This window comes from Triticum dicoccoides, chromosome 2A (assembly GCF_002162155.2).
Source record: "Triticum dicoccoides isolate Atlit2015 ecotype Zavitan chromosome 2A, WEW_v2.0, whole genome shotgun sequence".
Lineage (NCBI taxonomy): Eukaryota > Viridiplantae > Streptophyta > Magnoliopsida > Poales > Poaceae > Triticum > Triticum dicoccoides.
This window is the reverse complement of record NC_041382.1, coordinates 763728946-763750789: the sequence shown is the minus strand read 5'-3', so window position 1 is coordinate 763750789 and position 21844 is coordinate 763728946. Positions and strand designations below refer to the sequence as shown.

General features: G+C 48.0%; 2 protein-coding genes across 2 annotated transcripts; one reads left to right on the top strand and one right to left on the bottom strand.

Moving 5' to 3' along the window:
• The first annotated feature begins 924 nt into the window (after window positions 1-924).
• Window positions 925-2545, top strand: LOC119352365 (CASP-like protein 5A3). Its single transcript, XM_037619031.1, has 3 exons — window positions 925-1222; window positions 1764-1896; window positions 2047-2545. The coding sequence occupies exons 1-3, from the start codon at window positions 1026-1028 to the stop codon at window positions 2248-2250; spliced, it is 534 nt and encodes a 177-aa protein (XP_037474928.1). The 5' UTR covers window positions 925-1025; the 3' UTR covers window positions 2251-2545.
• A 6391-nt stretch (window positions 2546-8936) lies between these two features.
• On the bottom strand, window positions 8937-11004 carry LOC119357086 (probable acyl-activating enzyme 5, peroxisomal). Its single transcript, XM_037624073.1, has 2 exons — window positions 10795-11004; window positions 8937-10663 (listed from the first exon to the last, which is right to left on the bottom strand). Exons 1-2 carry the CDS (start codon window positions 10990-10992, stop codon window positions 9185-9187), a joined length of 1677 nt encoding a protein of 558 aa, XP_037479970.1. The 5' UTR covers window positions 10993-11004; the 3' UTR covers window positions 8937-9184.
• Between the last annotated feature and the right edge of the window lie 10840 nt (window positions 11005-21844).

The window sequence follows — 21844 nt, the reverse complement described above, 5'->3', positions numbered from 1 at the left end:
CAGTTAGATCTCGTCATGTTGTGATTTCTTTTTTGTTTTCAAAACTACCCTCCCACTCTCTCGCCCCGCTCGCCCACAACCACACAGACCTACTGTCTTTGTCGTTCCCCTCTCCCTTGCAAATTCCTAGCTTGCCGTTGCCGGCCCTCTCTCTTTCGAGTCACCGCCGCCTCTCCATTGGCCATGTCGCCCTCTTCAAGAACTTGTTTTTATTTTCCGACTGGAGCAGCAGGAGGAGCTGGACATTGACCACCGCCGCCGCATGCTCTGCGTTGACGCAACAGTAGGATCCGGAGGAGGAGGAGGAGGAGGAGGAGGAGGAGCAACTGGAGCTGCATGGAAGACACTGTCGTCGGGAGGAGTGGGAGAACATCGCCGTGAGGAGGAGCGGGAGGATGCTGCCGTCACTTGGCCTCCCTGATCACCATGACGACGACGATGCCACCTTGAGGTGAGCCATGTACCGTGCTCTGGCTTGTGGATGAACATTTTTAAATACATTATGAACACTTTTTAAAAATGCGCAATCGGTAAGGATCGGCTAATTAAACGTGGCGGATAATAAAGACGTCTTGTAGATAGCGGCTTCGTGTTGAGATCAGGCCGGCGGGCAAACATGGTATGGGGACGCGGCTGGATTGATCAAAATGTGAACGCATCTATAGACGATACACTCGGTGCTGTCAAGTGTGAATCATTCACGACCACGGAGAGTCAGTCAAGAAACAGAGAGAGAGAGCCTCAGGTGGAGCCCACCAGTGCTAGGCTGCTAGCTGTGCCATGTGCCACGTACGTGCAGACACAGTGTCGACTCACTCTCCTCACTCACTCTCCGGCTCCGCTCACTATCACTGGGGAGTGAAAAAGAGGAGAAACCACCGGGCGAAGCAAGGCATCCTTAGCACCTTTTCGTTGGGTCGAGGACGACGCGCAGGGAGGAGGAGCCGGAGACGATGCTGCACTTCAGCCATCCGGTGGTGCACCCCTCCCCGCCGGTGGTGGGATAGGGGCAGGCGGAGGTGGAGATGGTGCCGCCGGCGCAGGGGCAGGCGGTGCAGGTGGAGGGGCCGAACGGGGACGGGAACGCGCCTGCTGGGATGATCATGAGGGACCCGTGGACGCGGTGCGGCCTCGTGTTCCGCCTCCTGCAGGCCGCCTTCGCGGCCGCCGCACTCGCCGTCATGGCGTCTACCGACGACTTCTCCTCCGTCACCACATTCCGGTGCGTCCTCGAACCCTTCTTGGATGGATGGGCCGGGCCCCCTTCTCCTCCCCTGCTAAGCAATTTTCTTCTGAGGAATTCAATTCAGTTTCAGAACAAGCGGCCTCCCGTCGTCCAACCAACTAAGGGCCTCTTTGATTCATAGGATTGCAAAAACACAAGAATAGGGAAAACACAGGATTGGAATGGCATGTTCATTGGATCCCTATAGGATTTAAGTTTGTTTGATTGTGTCACGGAAAAAACAAAGGATTTTTTTTAAAAGGTTGGAGTGGATGTTGGAATTCCTGTAAAATGTAGTATAAATGAATTCTTAGGAAAAAAATCCTACAAGATTCAATCCTACGAATCAAACAACTAACGTAGGAAAAATTCCTAAGGATTTTAATCCTTCAAAGATCCTATGAAAATCCTTTGAATCAAAGAGACCCTAAGCATTTTTCACTTAAGATGTTTCTGTTACAACTTGGAACAGGGGACTTTTATTTGTTTTGGTTTGCCCTTATGTAGTAGATGAACTTATTCTTGTTCGTTTGAGCAGCTACCTCGTCGCAGCAGCAAGCGTGCAATGCCTGTGGAGCCTCGCCGTGGCCATTCTGGATGCCTATGCAATTGTTGTCAAACGTTCCTTCCGAACTGCCCGGGCTGTCATCATACTTTCCCTCGGGGACTGGGTAATTCATATTTTCTCAGGCACCTCAAGCAAAACAATAACCGTCCATCACGCATTGTGTTTTGAATAGGCAAATTAAGAATCTTGTGTATCTTTCTTTCTCCTAAAAAGTAAAAACGATCCGTTTTTAACTCTGATGTTTTGTTCGTAGCTCACAGGAACACTGATCTTCAGTGCGGCGTGTGGATCAGCAGCTATCACCACTCTCTTTTCCAATGATTTCGGAGCTTGCTCGGTAAATCCCTGTGGAAGCTTCATGAGCGCTACCGCCATGGCTTTCCTGAGCTGGCTTGCGCGTGTGCCGGCCTTTATCGGGAACCTTTGGACGGCGGTCCACCGAATACAAAAATTGTAGTTTGTGAAACAAGAACCGGGCAGTTTGCGCAACCCGGTCCCGTTTTCGTGACCAACTTCGACGCATCGACCGTAGCACATCTAACTATATTATGACCGGGAAGCAACGGATGCATACCCGCCGAACAAAGTATGCCATCAATGTTTCTGTACGAATTAGGGAGTAACTTGATGTTTGAAAGGGTGGTTGTGCTGCTCTGGATTTTCTTCTTCTTTTGAGGATAGTATGACTTCTTACTATATCAGGGTGGACTGGCGGTTCTGTTCTGGGGATGAAAAGATGGGTTACTTGTGTAGAGCTCAAGGTTGCCGATATGCTATATCATTCTGTTTATTTTGCTACTCATATATTTTGTTATTGATATATGGATCTTAGGTCAGGAGATTGCTCACTTAGTACGATCGCCACTTATGATTGACAGATTATCGGTTGTTTCTCCAAATAAAAATGCATATAGAGACTCCAGCCACCTTAATTATTTTCTGAAGTATGAACTAGAGACTGCAGTATAATCAGTTTGCACCCTCAAGCCGGCAACAATTTGCTCCAAACAAAAGCGAACGCTTATTAAAAAAAGGGTGAATTCCATTTTTTACCCCTTATTTTAATATTTTTGACACTAATTACCCCATTTAACAATGGACTGTGCTAACGACCAGTCGACTGGTCGTTAGCGACAGATCCGCACGACGTTCGATCGATCCTCCCGCTGCGTCGTTCCTTCGATCCTCCAGTTTCCCGATTTTCTTTCCACCTATTTTTATCTCACCTCGGTTCACAGATTTTTTTTCACTCGTCTGGTTTTATATCAATTAGTCTAGATAGCGGAGAAAAAGAAATAAAGTGCTGCAACAATTTGCTCCAAACAAAAGCGAACGCTTATTAAAAAAAGGGTGAATTCCATTTTTTACCCCTCATTTTAATATTTTTGACACTAATTACCCCATTTAACAATGGACTGTGCTAACGACCAGTCGACTGGTCGTTAGCGACAGATCCGCACGACGTTCGATCGATCCTCCCGCTGCGTCGTTCCTTTTCCCGATTTTCTTTCCACCGATTTTTATCTCACCTCGGTTCACAGATTTTTTTTCACTCGTCTGGTTTTATATCAATTAGTCTAGATAGCGGAGAAAAAGAAATAAAGTGCTAACGACCAGTCGACTGGTCGTTAGCGACAGATCCGCACTCGTCTGGTTTTATATCAATTAGTCTAGATAGCGGAGAAAAAGAAATAAAGTGCTGCAACAATTTGCTCCAAACAAAAGCGAACGCTTATTAAAAAAAGGGTGAATTCCATTTTTACCCCTCATTTTAATATTTTTGACACTAATTACCCCATTTAACAATGGATTGTGCTAACGACCAGTCACGACGTTCGATCGATCCTCCCGCTGCGTCGTTCCTTTTCCCGATTTTCTTTCCACCGATTTTTATCTCACCTCGGTTCACAGATTTTTTTTCACTCGTCTGGTTTTATATCAATTAGTCTAGATAGCGGAGAAAAAGAAATAAAGTGCTAACGACCAGTCGACTGGTCGTTAGCGACAGATCCGCACTCGTCTGGTTTTATATCAATTAGTCTAGATAGCGGAGAAAAAGAAATAAAGTGCTGCAACAATTTGCTCCAAACAAAAGCGAACGCTTATTAAAAAAAGGGTGAATTCCATTTTTACCCCTCATTTTAATATTTTTGACACTAATTACCCCATTTAACAATGGATTGTGCTAACGACCAGTCGACTGGTCGTTAGCGACAGATCCGCACGACGTTCGATCGATCCTCCCGCTGCGTCGTTCCTTTTCCCGATTTTCTTTCCACCGATTTTTATCTCACCTCGGTTCACAGATTTTCTTTCACTCGTCTGGTTTTATATCAATTAGTCTAGATAGCGGAGAAAAAGAAATAAAGTGCTAACGACCAGTCGACTGGTCGTTAGCGACAGATCCGCACTCGTCTGGTTTTATATCAATTAGTCTAGATAGCGGAGAAAAAGAAATAAAGTGCTGCAACAATTTGCTCCAATCGACTGGTCGTTAGCGACAGATCCGCACGACGTTCGATCGATCCTCCCGCTGCGTCGTTCCTTTTCCCGATTTTCTTTCCACCGATTTTTATCTCACCTCGGTTCACAGATTTTTTTTCACTCGTCTGGTTTTATATCAATTAGTCTAGATAGCGGAGAAAAAGAAATAAAGTGCTGCAACAATTTGCTCCAATCGACTGGTCGTTAGCGACAGATCCGCACGACGTTCGATCGATCCTCCCGCTGCGTCGTTCCTTTTCCCGATTTTCTTTCCACCGATTTTTATCTCACCTCGGTTCACAGATTTTTTTTCACTCGTCTGGTTTTATATCAATTAGTCTAGATAGCGGAGAAAAAGAAATAAAGTGCTTAAAAGGGGACTTGAACTTTGGTCTCCCAACTAGCTACTACAACCACTAACCAACTCACCCGACTTTTTCTGTTGTCCATAATACATAAACAGGGGTATTTGAACCCTTATTCTTTCTACCATATTAGCAAAAAAAAAACAGTCTTGATAACTTGGAATAAGCAGCGTGATATCTATGACATGACCATCATGGTAAGTTCAACATAACGCCCTGATAACAAATAACATGACAAAGGTTGACAACTCTATCATTATAATGCTGATAAGCGTGAGAAGCATGCTAAGTTTAGCATGGGCAACATGCAAACTTTACACGAAGATTATCGGGATATATTTCAACAACTTTTCCCCCGGTGAAAATTTATTATGGTGTTTGAGTCTACGTTATTAGCTACGAAAAATACCACTGTTTTTGCACACAAGTTATGCATTTTGGTTACCGGGGTATATTTTCAACAACGAAAAATCGTCTGGTCGAGGTTACCGCGGTGTTTATATGTAAATTATCATGTGTGGATGCGTATATTATCATGTTATTTACACAGAATTATCGGGCGTATGTTTTCAACAATTTTTTCACCTGGTTCAAAATTTATTGTGGTGTTCGTACCTAAGTTATCAGATCTATAGTGCTTAAATGATCATGTTATCTACATAGAAATTACCGAGGTATATTTTCAACAACAAAAAGCGTCCGGTCAAGGTTAACGGGGTGTTTGTATGTAAGTTATCATATGTGGATGAGTATATTATCATGCTATTTACATAAAAATTATCGGTGTATGTTTTCAATAATTTTTTCACCTGGTCCAAAGTTACCTTGGTATTTGTACCTGTTATCAGGTCTACAGTGCTTAAATAAGTTATCAAGTCCGAGATCCTGTGTTGCCATGTTATTTATAGAGTATGTTCTCGATAACTTTTTTTCACGGGTCATAAGTAATCGTGTTGTTTGTACCTGAGTTATCAGGTCCGGAAGCGTATATTATCACACTTTTACACACAAGTTATCGGTGGTATGTTTTCAACAACTTTTTTCCACGTGTCAAAGTTATTGTGGTGTTTGTATATATGTTATCAGGTCCGGAAGCCTATATTATCATGCTATTTACACAAAAGCTATTGGTTGTATGTTTTTAATATCTTTTTCTCCGGGTCAAAATTATCGTGGTGTTTGTACCTGAGTTATCAGGTCCGAGGGCGTATATTACCATGCTATTACTTAGAAGTTATCAGCAGTATGTTTTAATTTCAACAATTTTTTTCCACGGGTCAAAGTTATCGTGGTGTTTGTACCTAAATTATCAGGTTAGGGGCGTATCTTACCATGCTATTACTTCGAAGTTATCGGTGATATATTTTCAACAACTTTTTCTCACGGGTCAAAAATACCGTGGTGTTTGCATGTAAAATATCAAGTCCGGAAGCCTATATTATCATGCTATTTACACAATAGTTGCCGAGGAATGTTTACAACGATTTTTTGTAAACCAAATAATGGGTAAGTCGGTCTATAATAATCATGTTTCTATAACATATACAACTTGGTAACTATAAAAATAACCATGTTGATGACTACAACCCGGTGACTACACAATTGTTATGTTGTAACTACATATAGTCTTCCCACCTATGATGATCCCTCTCTCACCAAATTACTACGAAGATTTGCTTGGATTCTACCATGACACAACGTGCCACCTTTCCTTCGCCAACATCTCCCACCTGTCCAAGGGCATCTCATGTAGAATTCTCTATAGAAATATCGTTCTCGCGGGGATGCCTACTTCCATCAAGAAGTGAACCACAAAACGATTCATGAGTGAAAGAAAAACCGAAAATGCATTCTCTATAGAAATACAACAAAATCCGAGTATTACCAATTCGTAACAGAAAAAAAATCAAATGGAGGGCTGCACCATAGCAGTGACCTACTCGTGGTAATCACATATCTACAGAATTAGTCCACTTCTAGACAAAACATCCAATTGGCTGAGATGGTCATTAGATATAGGCAAGGTTAGTAGTGAGGTTGCAGGTGCGGGGTTCGACCGTCGTGGGATTTAGAATATACGGGTGCGGGAATCGTACGTGCCTATCCCGACCAGTCGGTAGGTACTTAGCTTTCTCGTTTAATATTTTTTCATCCAGATTACCCCATTGAGCAAAGGTCTTGCCAGTTTTTACCCCAGTAATTTTTTTGAGAGCGATCTGTCCAGTTAACTCTGTGCCATCAGATTCCTCTTGGCATTTTTTTCCAATGCCCGAACCGGCCACTTGGTTGAGCAGCACCGGTTTTGTTTTTCTCCTAGCTGTCAGGTGTACGTGTGCACCAAATCGCGGGAAAGGGGAACACTTATCTTGAGCGGTCAAGTACGTTCAATTTTCTTCTAAGTTCCAGCAATCGCTAGCCATTTGCATTAGACGGTAGAGATATTTACAAGCGCCAACAGGTGGCAAGGATTGAAGAGAAATGAAAGGAAAGAGAGACTCCAGAAAGGGGATGATAAGCCGGGGTCCCCAAATGGGTGCTGTAAGCACTTCACACCAGCAATTCTCCATTGCCCCAAGGTTGCGCTAATGATTTGGATCAAGCTGTTAACCGGAGCAATTCTCCTGTTGAAAACTCTCCTGTTTCTCTCCAGCCACACCTCCTAGACCACAATCATCATCACCGCTTTCATGCCCTTACGGTATCTATCCTCCGCTCTCTTCATGTACTGCGCCGACCGCCGAGACCAGGCGGCCAGGTTGTAGGATCAAGAGCGCTGCAGCCCGTCCATGTACTGATACGTTTTCATATTTGCAGTGACACCGGGCAATCCCAAAAAAGATGGACAGACGTCTCGAGGTTCCGACATCACAGCTGGCAAAAATATTCATTTGGGCAGTACGTTCAATTTTGCATTGTGAGTTGTGTTTCGTTATTTTAATGTGATGATAATTTAGCTTCCTTGATGCAAAACATCGGAGGACGCATTTATTTTATGCTTTGGGAGATCATCAAACTAAAACATCACATTCTATTTTACAGGTCTGCCGTGCTATTGTCGAACATGTATTTTTAGTTGGGCTCCAATGATGTGTGTCCATTGAAAATTAGTACTACCGGTTATTAACATAATAGTATGGGAAATGTATGTTTGGGCACTGAGTCTCTCTTGAGTAAAACACGATCCAGAAGGCTCTTAAAAATAAAAAGGGGTAAAAACAGACAATATTGTCACTAAATGGGGTAATTCGGATGAAAATTTGTTAAATGGGGTAACTAATGTCAAAAATGCTAAATTAGGGGGTAAAAACTGGAATTCATTAAAAAAACAAAGTATGTATTTGATTGATGCAAATCTTGCAAAGAACAGGATCCTCATAGTTCTTCATAAGTTCTCATAAATCTTGGAAAAAACACAAGTTTTCATGTAATCATCGTAACAGAAGTAGCCACAGGTTGTTTGGGAGCAGAGCAACAGATGCAAGACGGCCACCCACACCATACAAGACTATCAGTAGGTTTCTCTGTCCTCCTCCAGGAGGAAGTTCTTGTCGATCGAGCGAACTCATGTAGTTTGTTCACTTGCGGTAAAGAATGTCATAGACTCATAGGGGCTACGCCTACACATCAAGGTCAAAGCATGGGCGCGTCATCGCTTCCTTACTCCTGCATGACAGGCTTCTCTCGTACAGCCATTCAGAACTACAGCTACAAAAGATAACAGAACTTGTTTGTAAACCAAAGTATAACTAACAGGAACTAATGTTACCTTAAACATATTGTCTACAACTTTCTAAGAATCTCAAGTCAAAACATACACATATCCTTTTACAACGAAGTTGAGCTCCTGAGACAAACGTGAAGACACTAGGTTATTTATGTAATTAAAGCCATATCATGAAGAGAATGTCTGCAGGAGTCTATGCTGACTGATGCATTATGCTCAATTATGTTCATAGTGAGTTTAGTGTTAGCAGCAAGAACTTATAGCAGTTAGATGGTGCCCATAATGTAGCAAAACAATTGAAAGCAAAACTACAATCATCAAGAACAACATAAAACATGGCAAACTGAACATTTTATACAACTTTGAAAGAATGAACCATTCTAGTTCCCTACCCATGTAGTAATACCAATGACTTCTTAAGTTGGATTGGTCCTGCACTCTGCACCATCTTATGTGTTTATTATTTTCTTTAAGCCATAGTTCACCTGTTAATTTTTAGGAGATGGTTGAATGTTTTGAAAAAAAATAATCGATGGTAGTGTTGTTATCCAGCAAAATCTGATGAGGCAGCATGAGTTCAGTTAATTTTCAGAACAAAGAATACAGACTATTGTTGGAAAGTAGTATTCTTCCTTCTGTCCTGATATAAATGATTTTAGCCCACCACTACTAATTCGGAAATACCAAAACATGCCCAATCAAGTCCAAGTTCTCCAGTGATATCTAGAACGTCTTATATTTGTAGCACTTTGCCCACCCACAAAGCAAAAGGGTTGAAAATTCAGAGACAAGCACTTTGCCCATCGCCATGCCGTACACTACATCTTGCTGCTGCTACCCCTGCGAGTGGGGCCCATCTCCCGGGCGAGCTTCCGGAGCACGTACTTCTGGACCTTGCCGGTGGATGTCTTGGGCAGCTCGGTGCTGACCACCACGGTCTTGGGCACCATGTACCCCGCCATGCGCTTCCGGCTCCACACGATCACCTCGGCCGCGGTCACCGCGCCTGCCGCGCCTTCCTTCAAGCTCACGAATGCGCATGGTGTCTCCCCCCAGAACTCGTCCGGCCGCGCCACCACCGCCGCCTCGCTCACCGCTGGGTGGCCGTAGAGCATGGATTCCACCTCCACGCTGCTGATGTTCTCCCCGCCGCTGATGATCACGTCCTTGGACCGGTCACGGATCTCGAGGTAACCGTCCGGGTGCATCACCCCGACGTCACCCGTGTAGAACCACCCGTCGTCCCGGATTGCCGCCTTTGTGGCCTCGCTGTCGTTGAGGTAGCCCAACATGACGCACCCGCCGCGGAGCACGATCTCGCCCATGGTGGAGCCGTCCCGCGGCACGCTGCGGCCGGTCTCGCCGTCCAGGATGTCCACCTCGGCCATGCCGGGGGTGCGCACGCCTTGCCTCGCCTTGAGCCGCGCGCGCTCCGACGCCGGCAGCTTGTTCCACTCGCCCTTCCACGCGCAGGACACGACGTGGCCTCCAGTCTCCGTCAGCCCGTACCCGTGGCTGACCTCAAAGCCCAATGCCTCCGCACGATGCAGCACCGCAGCGGGCGGCGGCGAGCCGGCAGTCATGATCCGTATCTTCCCTGGCAGTGGCCTTCTCACGTCCTCTGGCGCGTTGGCCAGCATGCTGAGCACGACCGGCGCTCCACAGAGGTGCGTGACGCCGTGATCCGTGATGGCGGAGTAGACATCCTTGGCGTCGACGCGGCGGAGGCAGACATTGGTGCCGCCCAGCGCGGCCATCCCCCAGGGGAAGCTCCACCCATTGGCGTGGAACATGGGCAGCGTCCACAGGAACGTCGGCCGCGGCGGCACCGCCCAGTCCACGAGCGTCACCATGGTGACCAAGAAGATCCCGCGGTGGCAGTGCACGACCCCCTTGGGCGCAGCCGTTGTGCCGGAGGTGTAGTTGAGCACCAGCGGGTCCCACTCGCTGGCCGGCCGGACCCACTTGAACTCCGGATCGCCCATCTCGAGGAGCCTCTCGTACGTCAGATCCGTGGCCGGGGCCGGAGGGAACCGATCCTTCTCGTGGTCGTGGGTATCCTCGACGAGCACGACGCGCGGTGCGGCGTGGCCCGGCGGCAGGAGCCGGAGCGCGTCGTCGAGGAGCGGGAGCAGTGCCGGGTCGACGAAGACGAGCCTGGAGCCGGAGTGGCGGAGCAGGACGGCGACCGTGCGCGCGTCAAGGCGCGTGTTGATGGTGTTGAGCACGGCGCCGCTCATGGGCACGCCGAAGTGCGCCTCGTACATGGCCGGCACGTTCGGCAGCAGCACGGACACCTGAAGCAGTTGGTTCACGCCATGGATCATCATGCACCAACCGAATTCATGAACTCCGGTGACGAAGAACAGACACGCTACAAAATCACAAGGTGTTTGTGAAAACGACGACGGGTGGATGGTTTACTTACGACGTCGCGGCGGGAGACGCCGAGGGATGCGAGCGCGGAGGCGAGGCGGAGGCAGCGGCGGTAGGTCTGGGACCAGGTGAAGACGGTGCCGTGGTAGACGACGGAGGGGCAGTCGGCGAACACGGTGGCGGCGCGCTCCAGGAAGCCGAGCGGCGTGAGCGGGCAGGAGTTGGCCGGGTTCGCGCCGAGCTTCTCCATGTCCGCTGCGCATGCAGCTCGTGGATGGCTTTCGGTGCGATGCAACATGCAAGAAAGCCAGGTAGCTAGGTGGTCGCACGCCCACCAACCGTGTGGGGTGGCATGGGACGGTCAGGCAAACACTGGTGATAAATGCTGGATCGCTACTACGTTTACAGCAGAAGAGGACACGCCGTTTTCGTCGGTCTCTGCATTTTGTGTGTGAACTACTCCGTAAACAATATAAGACCGTTTAGATCATACGGAGGGAGTAGTTCACATGCGACGAGCTCCCCCTTTATGAATTCGTTCATCTTTTTATTTTTTTACTGGCGGGCATGTTCGTCTTGTCTACTCTTGTTTTCTAGCGCTCGGTTTCTGACATCTTAGCCACGTTTTTTTATCGTTTGGTTTTGTTATTAGTCATGTGGTCATCTATCCACATATACTCACTCTGTTTCGTAACGTAGTGTATATAGATTTTTAGAAAAGTCCAACCTTGTAAGCTTTGTTCAAGTTTGTGAAGAAAAACATTTACATATAGAATGCCAAACATATATCACTAGATTCATCGTAAGATGTACTTTCATATTTTTATATTTTTGATATTGTAGATATAAATAGTTTTTTTTATAAACTTGGTCTAAATTTACAAAGTTTGATTTTTTTAATCTATAAGCACTACATTATGAAGAAAAATGAGACCGTCCCAGGGCTAAATCTTGTTGGCTCTTTTTTATAGGAGTAAACTCCGTGAGCACCACGCGCTAGAGCCGAGGCTTGAACGCGGGCGAGCTGACAGCTAACCTAACTGCCCAGCCAATGGATCGACGCCCCATTCTCATACGCACTATATTATGAAAGGGAGGGAGTAATATAATCTCTTTGCTGGCATGGGCTGCTTTGTCTTTCTTTAAAAGGCCTTCAACGACATGACACATTTATGTAAGAGTGTGACGCGCAATTGCTAAAGGTCACGTGTTAGTTGTGCATGTCTACTACTCCTAGAAGATTAAGTGCCACGTTCACGCAACTTGCATATGGAAAAAAAATAGTAACAAACGTTTTAGTTGGATTGGGATTCGTAAAAGGAAGCATGCAACCCTATTTTCTTATCCTACATCCTTTGAACACAACTTATTTTCTTGGCAAATCATATGTTTTTCACTTTTGTGATGTCCTGCAAGTGTACATGGTTTAATTGTAACCTTTTCGAAGTAATAGTATCGATCCTACGTGAAGCATGTGAATCAATCTTTTGCCTCTTGAATGGTTTACATGTTGTGCCCGCAAGTTGAGAGTGATCCAAAGCACTAGTAATGTGATGAAAACGGTGTAGCGAATATAAAAGTAAGTTGCGAAAATAAAGTTCTGTAACAAGGATTTCGAACAAGAGTTTCGAAACTGAAAGGGTTAAGGCGTCCCTGAGAGTCTGGATTCTTCACTAGTGTGCATCTATAGCGGTGCCTAAACACAATGCTACGTTGGATGTCTAAGCCACTTTACATATTTTTATTTGTGGGCAGAGCCGGTACAGATACATGCATGCACGCGACAACCTTTGTATCACATATGCCACCACCGTTCTTCTCCACTCCGGTTACCAAATGGTGATTAAGGGGAAAAAGGTCCCCGTGGACACATCCTAAAGGGGGTATCTGTTTTATCCCCTGATGCAATGGTCAGGGACTAAGGGAGATAGGGCCTGCAACGCACCTACTTCCACAACCAGCCGGTCTGCCAACAGTAATAACTTTCCGTCCAAAATTGGCATAGTTGGATGGTCGACTTCCCCCAACATCAAGAAGACTATTAACATAAACATGCAAAGAGGATATTAAATCCTAATATCAAACAATCTATTACAGCAAGGGTTCATTCATATCCCCGAGAACTAAGGGAATTACTCACACATGGACCCAACAGACATCATAAAGGTGATGATGGTAAACATGAATGGGTTAAACACGTAACACGCAAGTTGATCCAGTAGGGTTCCTGAGGTTACAACGAGATGGATGTGGATGATGATAATGATGATGATGATGATGATGACAGTGGTGATGATCTTGTAGCGCTTCATGTGTTTGGTGGTGAAGACGTCGATCTCCCCCTTTGTCAATCCCCCCTACGGATCGCTCCCAAGGCTAGGCTTCCTTCTTCTACACGAGTTTCTGGTGTCTCCTCGCGTCTGATCTCCAATCCAATTCAACGGGCCGGGTGAAAATAGTCGACGACATGGTTCCCCATGCGCCTTTCCTCCGGTCACTTTGCTTTATTCTTTTATGGTAGATGACTATCACATTAAATAAAGAGATTCCACTATAATTCTCTGGGAATCCTATCATATACTTTTTTTGCTCCAAAAGTGTCCCCTGAGGAAAAACAACAAAAAAGGTGCACGGACGCGGTAAAACTCCACAAAGCCTATCAGGTAGGCACAAAAATAACCACCAAAAGTATCATGTAATTTGGACTTACCAACTCCCCAAGCTTAAAGGTTTGCTTGTCCCTGAGAAAGTGCCCCAGCTTGTAGGAGAGGTCATCTTTATTATGAGCTGCGGATATCAGAAATGAATGAGTTCGTTAAGGAATTTAAGAATTTGCATTGTATGATTACTTCTATTGTCCACTACCATATCTCCACTCTAGTTAGATGAGCATGAAAGCTTCCACACCTTACCATCTATCGTTTAAAACACGCTTTCCAACTCTAAGTGACAATTCAACCGTCTTTCAGCCGAACAAGTTACCCCGATTTTTGTTTAGAAAAGATAATTTTGTATTCCCCTTTTTCTTTAAGAGCCGAGTGTAACGCCCACGATGCGGCTATATCTCCCACGTGTCGAAGCACGACTTAGAGGCATAACCGCATTGTAAGCAATGTCACAAGAGGGGTAATCTTTACACATCCCATGTACTGAATAAGGAAAGAGGTACATAGTTGGCTTACAATCGCCACTTCACACAATACATGAATAAAGCATTACATCAATCATATACAATCAAGGTCCGACTACGGAACCAAAATAAAAGAAGACTACCCCAAATGCTACACAGATCCCCGATCGTCCCAACTGGGCTCCACTACTGATCAACTGAAAGCGGAACAACAAAACGAACACGAACTCCATCGAGCTCCCCCTTGAGCTTGGTTGCGTCACCTGCACGATATCAACGACACCTGCAAACTGGTTTTGGAAGTATCTGTGAGTCACGGGGACTCAGCAATCTCACACCCTCGCGATCAAGACTATTTAAGCTTATGGGTAGGTAAAAGGTATGAGGTCGAGTTGCAGCAAGCACTAGCATATATGGTGGCTAACTTACGCAAATGAGAGCGAGAAGAGAAGGCAAAGCACGATCGTGAACTAGAAGTGATCAAGAAGTGATCCTGAACTACTAACATTCAAGCATAACTCCAACACCGTGTTCACTTCCCGGACCCCGCCGAGAAGAGACCATCACGGTTACACACGCGATTGCTGCATTTTAATTAAGATAAGTTTCAGGTTTTCTACAACCGGACATTAACAAATTCCCATCTGCCCATAACCGCGGGCACGACTTTCGAAAGTTCAAAACCCTGCAGGGGTGTCCCAACTTAGCCCATCACAAGCTCTCACGGTCAACGAAGGATATTCCTTCTCCCAGGAAGACCCGATCAGGCTCGGAATCCCGGTTACAAGACATTTCGACAATGGTAAAACAAGACCAGCAAAGCCACCCGATGTGCCGACAATCCCGATAGGAGCTGCACATATCTCGTTCTCAGGGCAACACCGGATGAGACATCCTATGAGTAAAACCAACCCTCAAGTTTCCTCGAGGTGGCCCCGCAGTCTACTCAGTTCGGACCAACACTTAGAGAAGCACTGGCCCCCGTGGGGGGGGGGGTAGGGTTAAATAAAGATGACCCTTGAGTCTGCAGAACCCAAGGGAAGGTGGTAGGTTGTTAGTGCAAATGGTAAAACCAAGGTTGGGCCTTGCTGGAGGAGTTTTATTCAAAGCGAACTGTCAAGGGGTTCCTATTATAACCCGACCGCGTAAGGAACACAAAATCAAGGAACATAACACCGGTATGACGGAAACTAGGGCGGCAAGAGTGGAACAAAACACCAGGCATAAGACCGAGCCTTCCACCCTTACCCAGTATATAGATGCATTAAGTAAATAAGATATATTGTGATATCCCAACAAGTATCCATGTTCCAACATGGAACAAACTCCAATCTTCACCTGCAACTAGCAACGCTATAAGAGGGGCTGAGCAAAGTGGTAACATAGCCAAACAACGGTTTGCTAGGACAAGGTGGGTTAGAGGCTTGACATGGCAATATGGGAGACATGATAAAGCATGTGGTAGATATCGCAGCATAGGCATAGCAAAAGAGCGAGCAACTAGCAAGCAAAGATAGAAGTGATTTCGAGGGTATGGTCATCTTGCCTGAGATCTCGCAAGGAAGAAGAACGAGTCCATGAAGAAGACAAGCGGACGTAGCCAACAGATCCTCACAAACGCAACGTTACCGGATTACCGAGAAGAAGTACACTGGAAAGAAAGCAAACAACATAGTAAACACTCATCACATAAGCATGGCATGATGCACAACCAAGTATGATGCATGTCCGGTTTAATGAAGCATGACATGGCAAAGTGCACAAACAATCCTACAAATTAAGTGGAGCTCATTATGCAACGGAGTTGCATATTGAAGAAAACACCACATGACTTATTTAGTTCTCTCTCGTTTATGTACCCAACAATATTAAATGTTATTAAACATGGCAAGAGGGTGAAGCAAAGAAAACTACCTATCTAGTCAAGTTTAAATGAGGCCGGAAACAACAAACAACAATTCCGGAAAATCCTCATGTGCATTTATTAGGTTGGTACTGTTCTGACCTGAACCATATTTTAGAGTTGTTAAACATGCAAGATGAGTGCACCATGTTAAACTAGGAATTTTTCCACCCCATTTACATATAAAGTTTGCTACAAACCGAGTTACGGTTAAATAGTTATGAATTAAATCGTTTTAACATGACATAGGGGCAAATTTAACCAAACAACATTTAAAAAAATTTAAACATAGATGAAAGTGACAAATTATGGAACTAGACAAAATTCTAAGCATGTTTCATATATAATGTTTTAACATATGATGCACGATTGTTGAGTTATTATATGCATGAAATAGGAGGGTTTTTCTGTAAAAACTGCTGTCTCTGAAAAATAGGAAAAAATGTTATATGGAAAAAACATGAAACGAGCCGTCTCTGTTGGCCCAATAGTGCACAGAAGGTTTGGGGTGGCTGCTCACATGGGCCACGGCCCAGTTCAGTGGAGGAGGCAGGCCGCGAAGGGCATGCCGGCCTGGAGGCGCGGTCAACACAGGCGGGACGAGGCGCGCTGCACTCGTCCTGGGCAGAGGACGCAGGCAGCGGAGGACCTGGTGCTGGCGTCTCCCGGCGACGAGGATGGGGCGGATCGAGGTGGAGGCGACCAGGAACAGGGCGCGGGCGCGGATCCGATGGGACTGGAGGCGGCACGACGAACTGAGGAGGTGAGCCTAAGCTCCTGCAGAAAAACGACAGTGAGGCGGAGAAGACAGCAGCGGCGCGACGCGAGGAACAGAAAGGGGCCAGAGACAGCACATGACTTGTCAAGGACGTAGGCAGCGGCGGAGCTGGAGTGAGGGGAGGCGGCAAAGCTTGGCATGGATCCATGGCGACGAGGAGGGGCGCGGTCAACACGCTCGAGGCAGGGGATCGAGCGAACCGCAGCTGCGACAGGAGCTCCTGCTGAATAAACGAGAGAGGGTTCAGAGAGAGAGACGGGGAGGAAGAACTGCAGGAGGAAGAAGGAGAAGAAAGGGAAGGCAAGGGCGTGGCGCTGGTGACCTGCTGGTCGCCGACGGTTGTTTGGGCAGCAGCGACGAGGTGCTAGGGGGCGCGGGATGCACGGCGGTGCAAGGGGGAGCTCGGCGCCAATGGCTTCGGGAACGAGGCAGAGGAGGCGGCTCGAGGAAAATCAGGAGCAGCGCTCGTTGGCTCGGGCTTGATCCCAAGGAATGAGGAGGCTGGTCGGGGAGGATTTGGACCATGGGTGCGGGCTCTAGTTTGTGTGGATCGATGGATTAGGAAGTTTTGGAGGTGGCTGGTTGGTGCGAAAGGGATCCCGAGGTGGGAGAATGACAGTGGCGGCGGTGGCGGAGGATTAGATGAATGGATGGGACAGCTAGGGACAGCAACATTTTAAAAAAAATTGAACATAGATGAAAGTGACAAATTATGAAACTAGACAAAATTCTAAGCATGTTTCATATATAATGTTTTAACATATGATGCACGATTGTTGAGTTATTATATGCATGAAACAGGAGGGTTTTTCTGTAAAAACTGCTGTCTCTGGAAAATAGGAAAAAAATGTTATATGGAAAAAACAAGAAACGAGCCGTCTCTGTTGGCCCAATAGTGCACAGAGGGTTTGGGGTGGCTGCTCACATGGGCCACGGCCCAGTTCAGTGGAGGAGGCAGGCCGCGAAGGGCATGCCGGCCTGGAGGTGCGGTCAACACAGGCGGGACGAGGCGCGCTGCTCTCGTCCTGGGCAGAGGACGCAGGCAGCGGAGGACCTGGCGCTGGCGTCTCCCAGTGACGAGGATGGGGCGGATCGAGGTGGAGGCGACCAGGAACAAGGCGCAGGCGCGGATCCGACGGGACTGGAGGTGGCGCGACGAACTGAGGAGGTGAGCCTCAGCTCCTGCAGAAAAACGACAGTGAGGCGGAGAAGACAGCAGCGGCGCGACGCGAGGAACAAAAAGGGGCCAGAGACGGCACATGACTTGTCAAGGACGTAGGCAGCGGCGGAGCTGGAGTGAGGGGAGGCAGCAGAGCTTGGCACGGATCCATGGCGACGAGGAGGGGCGCGGTCAACACGCTCGAGGCAGGGGATCGAGCGAACCGTAGCTGCGACAGGAGCTCCTGCTGAATAAACGAGAGAGGGTTCAGAGAGAGAGACGGGGAGGAAGAACTGCAGGAGGAAGAAGGAGAAGAAAGGGAAGGCAGGGGCGTGGCGCTGGTGACCTGCTGGTCGCCGACGGTTGTTTCGGTAGCAGCGACGAGGTGCTCGGGGGCGCGGGATGCACGGCGGCGCAAGGGGGAGCTCGTGTTGGGGAACGTTGCAGAAAACAAAAATTTTCCTACTCGTTTCACCAAGATCCATCTAGGAGTTCATCTAGCAACGAGTGATTAGATGCATCTACGTACCTTGTAGATCGCGAGCGGAAGCGTTCAAAGAACGGGGATGATGTAGTCGAACACGACGTGATTCAAATCACCGATGATCTTAGCACCGAACGGACGGTGCCTCCGCGTTCAACACACGTACGGAACGGATGACGTCTCCTCCTTTCTTCATCCAGCAAGGGGGGAAGAGAGGTTGATGAAGATCCAGCAGCACGACGGCGTGGTGGTGGATGCAGGGCGTCACAGTAGCAGGGCTTCGCCTATACTACGAGAGAGAGACGTAACGGGGAGAGAGGAAGCACCAAAGGCTGAGGTATGAAATCCCTCCTCTCCCCTACTATATATAGGAGGGCCAAGGGGGGGTGGTGCGCAGCCTAGGAGATCCAATCTCCTAGGTGCGGCGGCCAGGGGAGGGTTTCCCTCCCCCCCAAGGCACCTCGGGGTGCCTTCCACCACTTGGACTCCTCCGTGGTGGAAACCCTAGGCGCATGGGCCTAGTAGGGCTGGTGCCCTTGGCCCATGAAGGCCAAGGCGCACCCCCTACAGCCCATGTGGCCCCCCGGGACAGGTGGCCCCACCCGGTGGGCCCCCGAGACCCCTCCGGTGGTCCCAGTACAATACCGATAACCCCGAAACTTGTCCCGATGCCCGAAACAGCACTTCCTATATATAATTCTTTACCTCCGGACCATTCCGGAACTCCTCGTGACGTCCGGGATCTCATCCGGGACTCCGAACAACATTCGGGTTTACTGCATATACATATCTTCATAACCCTAGCGTCACCGAACCTTAAGTGTGTAGACCCTACGGGTTCGGGAGACAAGCAGACATGACCGAGACGACTCTCCAGTCAATAACCAACGGCAGGATCTGGATACCCATGATGGCTCCCACATGCTCCACGATGATCTCATCGGATGAACCACGATGTCGAGGATTAATCAACCCCGTATACAATTCCCTTTGTCAATCGGTATGTTACTTGCCCGAGACTCGATCGTCGGTATCCCAATACCTTGTTCAATCTCGTTACCGGCAAGTCACTTTACTCGTACCGTAATGCATGATCCCGTGATCAACCACTTGGTCACCTTGAGCTCATAATGATGATGCATTACCGAGTGGGCCCAGTGATACCTCTTTGTTATATGGAGTGACAAATCCCAGTCTCGATCCGTGTCAACCCAACAGACACTTTCGAAGATACCTGTAATGCACCTTTATAGTCACCCAGTTACGTTGTGACGTTTGATACACCCAAAGCATTCCTACGGTATCCGGGAGTTACACGATCTCATGGTCAAAGGAAAAGATACTTGACATTGGAAAAGCTCTAGCAAATGAACTACACGATCTTTGTGCTATGCTTAGGATTGGGTCTTGTCCATCACATCATTCTCCTAATGATGTGATCCCGTTATCAATGACATCCAATGTCCATAGCCAGGAAATCATGACTATCTGTTGATCAACGAGCTAGTCAACTAGAGGCTTACTAGGGACATATTATGGTCTATGTATTCACACGTGTATTACGATTTCCGGATAATACAGTTATAGCATGAATAAAGACAATTATCATGAACAAAGAAATATAATAATAATACTTTTATTATTGCCTCTAGGGCATATTTCCAACAGCTCGGCGCCAACGGCTTCGGGAACGAGGCAGAGGAGGCGGCTTGAGGAAAATCAGGAGCAGCGCTCGTTGGCTCTGGCTTGATCCCAAGGAATGAGGAGGCTGGTCGGGGAGGATTTGGACCATGGGTGCGGGCTCTAGTTTGTGTGGATCGATGGATTAGGAAGTTTTGGAGGTGGCTGGTTGGTGCGAAGGGGATCCCGAGGTGGGAGAATGACAGTGGCGGCGGTGGCAGAGGATTAGATGGATGGATGGGACAGCTAGGTACAGCAACATTTTAAAAAAATTAAACATAGATGAAAGTGACAAATTATGAAACTAGACAAAATTCTAAGCATGTTTCATATATAATGTTTTAACATATGATGCACGATTGTTGAGTTATTATATGCATGAAACAGGAGGGTTTTTCTGTAAAAACTGTTGTCTCTGGAAAATAGGAAAAATGTTATATGGAAAAAACATGAAACGGGCCGTCTCTGTTGGCCCAACAGTGTATAGAGGGTTTGGGGTGGCTGCTCACATGGGCCACGGCCCAGTTCAGTGGAGGAGGCAGGCCGCGAAGGGCATGCCGGCCTGGAGGCGCGGTCAACACAGGCGGGACGAGGCGCGCTGCTCTCGTCCTGGGCAGAGGACGCAGGCAGCGGAGGACCTGGCGCTGGCGTCTCCCGGCGACGAGGATGGGGCGGATCGAGGTGGAGGCGACCAGGAACAGGGCGCGGGCGCGGATCCGACGGGACTGGAGGCGGCGCGACGAACTGAGGAGGTGAGCCTCAGCTCCCGCAGAAAAACGACAGTGAGGCGGAGATGACAGCAGCGGCGCGACGCGAAGAACAAAAAGGGGCCAAAGACGGCACAGGACTTGTTAAGGACGTAGGCAGCGGTGGAGCTGGAGTGAGGGGAGGCGGCAGAGCTTGGCACGGATCCATGGCGACGAGGAGGGGCGCGGTCAACACGCTCGAGGCAGGGGATCGAGCGAACCGCAGCTGCGACAGGAGCTCCTGCTGAATAAACGAGAGAGGGTTCAGAGAGAGAGACGGGGAGGAAGAACTGCAGGAGGAAGAAGGAGAAGAAAGGGAAGGCAGGGGCGTGGCGCTGGTGACCTGCTGGTCGCCGACGGTTGTTTGGGCAGCAGCGATGAGGTGCTCGGGGGTGCGGGATGCACGGCGGCGCAAGGGGGAGCTCGGCGCCAACGGCTTCGGGAACGAGGCAGAGGAGGCGGCTTGAGGAAAATCAGGAGCAGCGCTCGTTGGCTCTGGCTTGATCCCAAGGAATGAGGAGGCTGGTCGGGGAGGATTTGGACCATGGGTGTGGGCTCTAGTTTGTGTGGATCGATGGATTAGGAAGTTTTGGAGGTGGCTGGTTGGTGCGAAGGGGATCCCGAGGTGGGAGAATGACAGTGGCAGCGGTGGCGGAGGATTAGATGGATGGATGGGACAGCTAGGTACAACAACATTTTAAAAAATTTAAACATAGATGAAAGTGACAAATTATGAAACTAGACAAAATTCTAAGCATGTTTCATATATAATGTTTTAACATATGATGCACGATTGTTGAGTTATTATATGCATGAAACAGGAGGGTTTTTCTGTAAAAACTGCTATCTCTGGAAAATAGGAAAAAATGTTATATGGAAAAAACATGAAACGGGCCGTCTCTATTGGCCCAACAGTGCACAGAGCGTTTGGGGTGGCTGCTCACATGGGCCACGACCCAGTTCAGTGGAGGAGGCAGGCCGCGAAGGGCATGCCGGCCTGGAGGCGCGGTCAACACAGGCAGGACGAGGCGCGCTGCTCTTGTCCTGGGCAGAGGACGCAGGCAGTGGAGGACCTGGCGCTGGCGTCTCCCGGCGACGAGGATGGGGCGGATCGAGGTGGAGGCGACCAGGAACAGGGCGCGGGCGCGGATCCGACGGGACTGGAGGCGGCGCGACGAACTAAGGAGGTGAGCCTCAGCTCTCACAGAAAAACGACAGTGAG

Bases quoted from the DNA above. Each gene is read 5' to 3' on its own strand.
- LOC119357086 (XM_037624073.1), bottom strand. From the start codon at position 10,992: ATGGAGAAGCTCGGCGCGAACCCGGCCAACTCCTGCCCGCTCACGCCG. The intron at 10,664-10,794 runs GTAAGTAAACCA...CAACTGCTTCAG, and splicing joins GCGTCTCCCGCCGCGACGTC to GTGTCCGTGCTGCTGCCGAA.
- LOC119352365 (XM_037619031.1), top strand. From the start codon at position 1,026: ATGGTGCCGCCGGCGCAGGGGCAGGCGGTGCAGGTGGAGGGGCCGAAC. The intron at 1,223-1,763 runs GTGCGTCCTCGA...TCGTTTGAGCAG, and splicing joins TCCTCCGTCACCACATTCCG to CTACCTCGTCGCAGCAGCAA. The intron at 1,897-2,046 runs GTAATTCATATT...TTTTGTTCGTAG, and splicing joins TACTTTCCCTCGGGGACTGG to CTCACAGGAACACTGATCTT.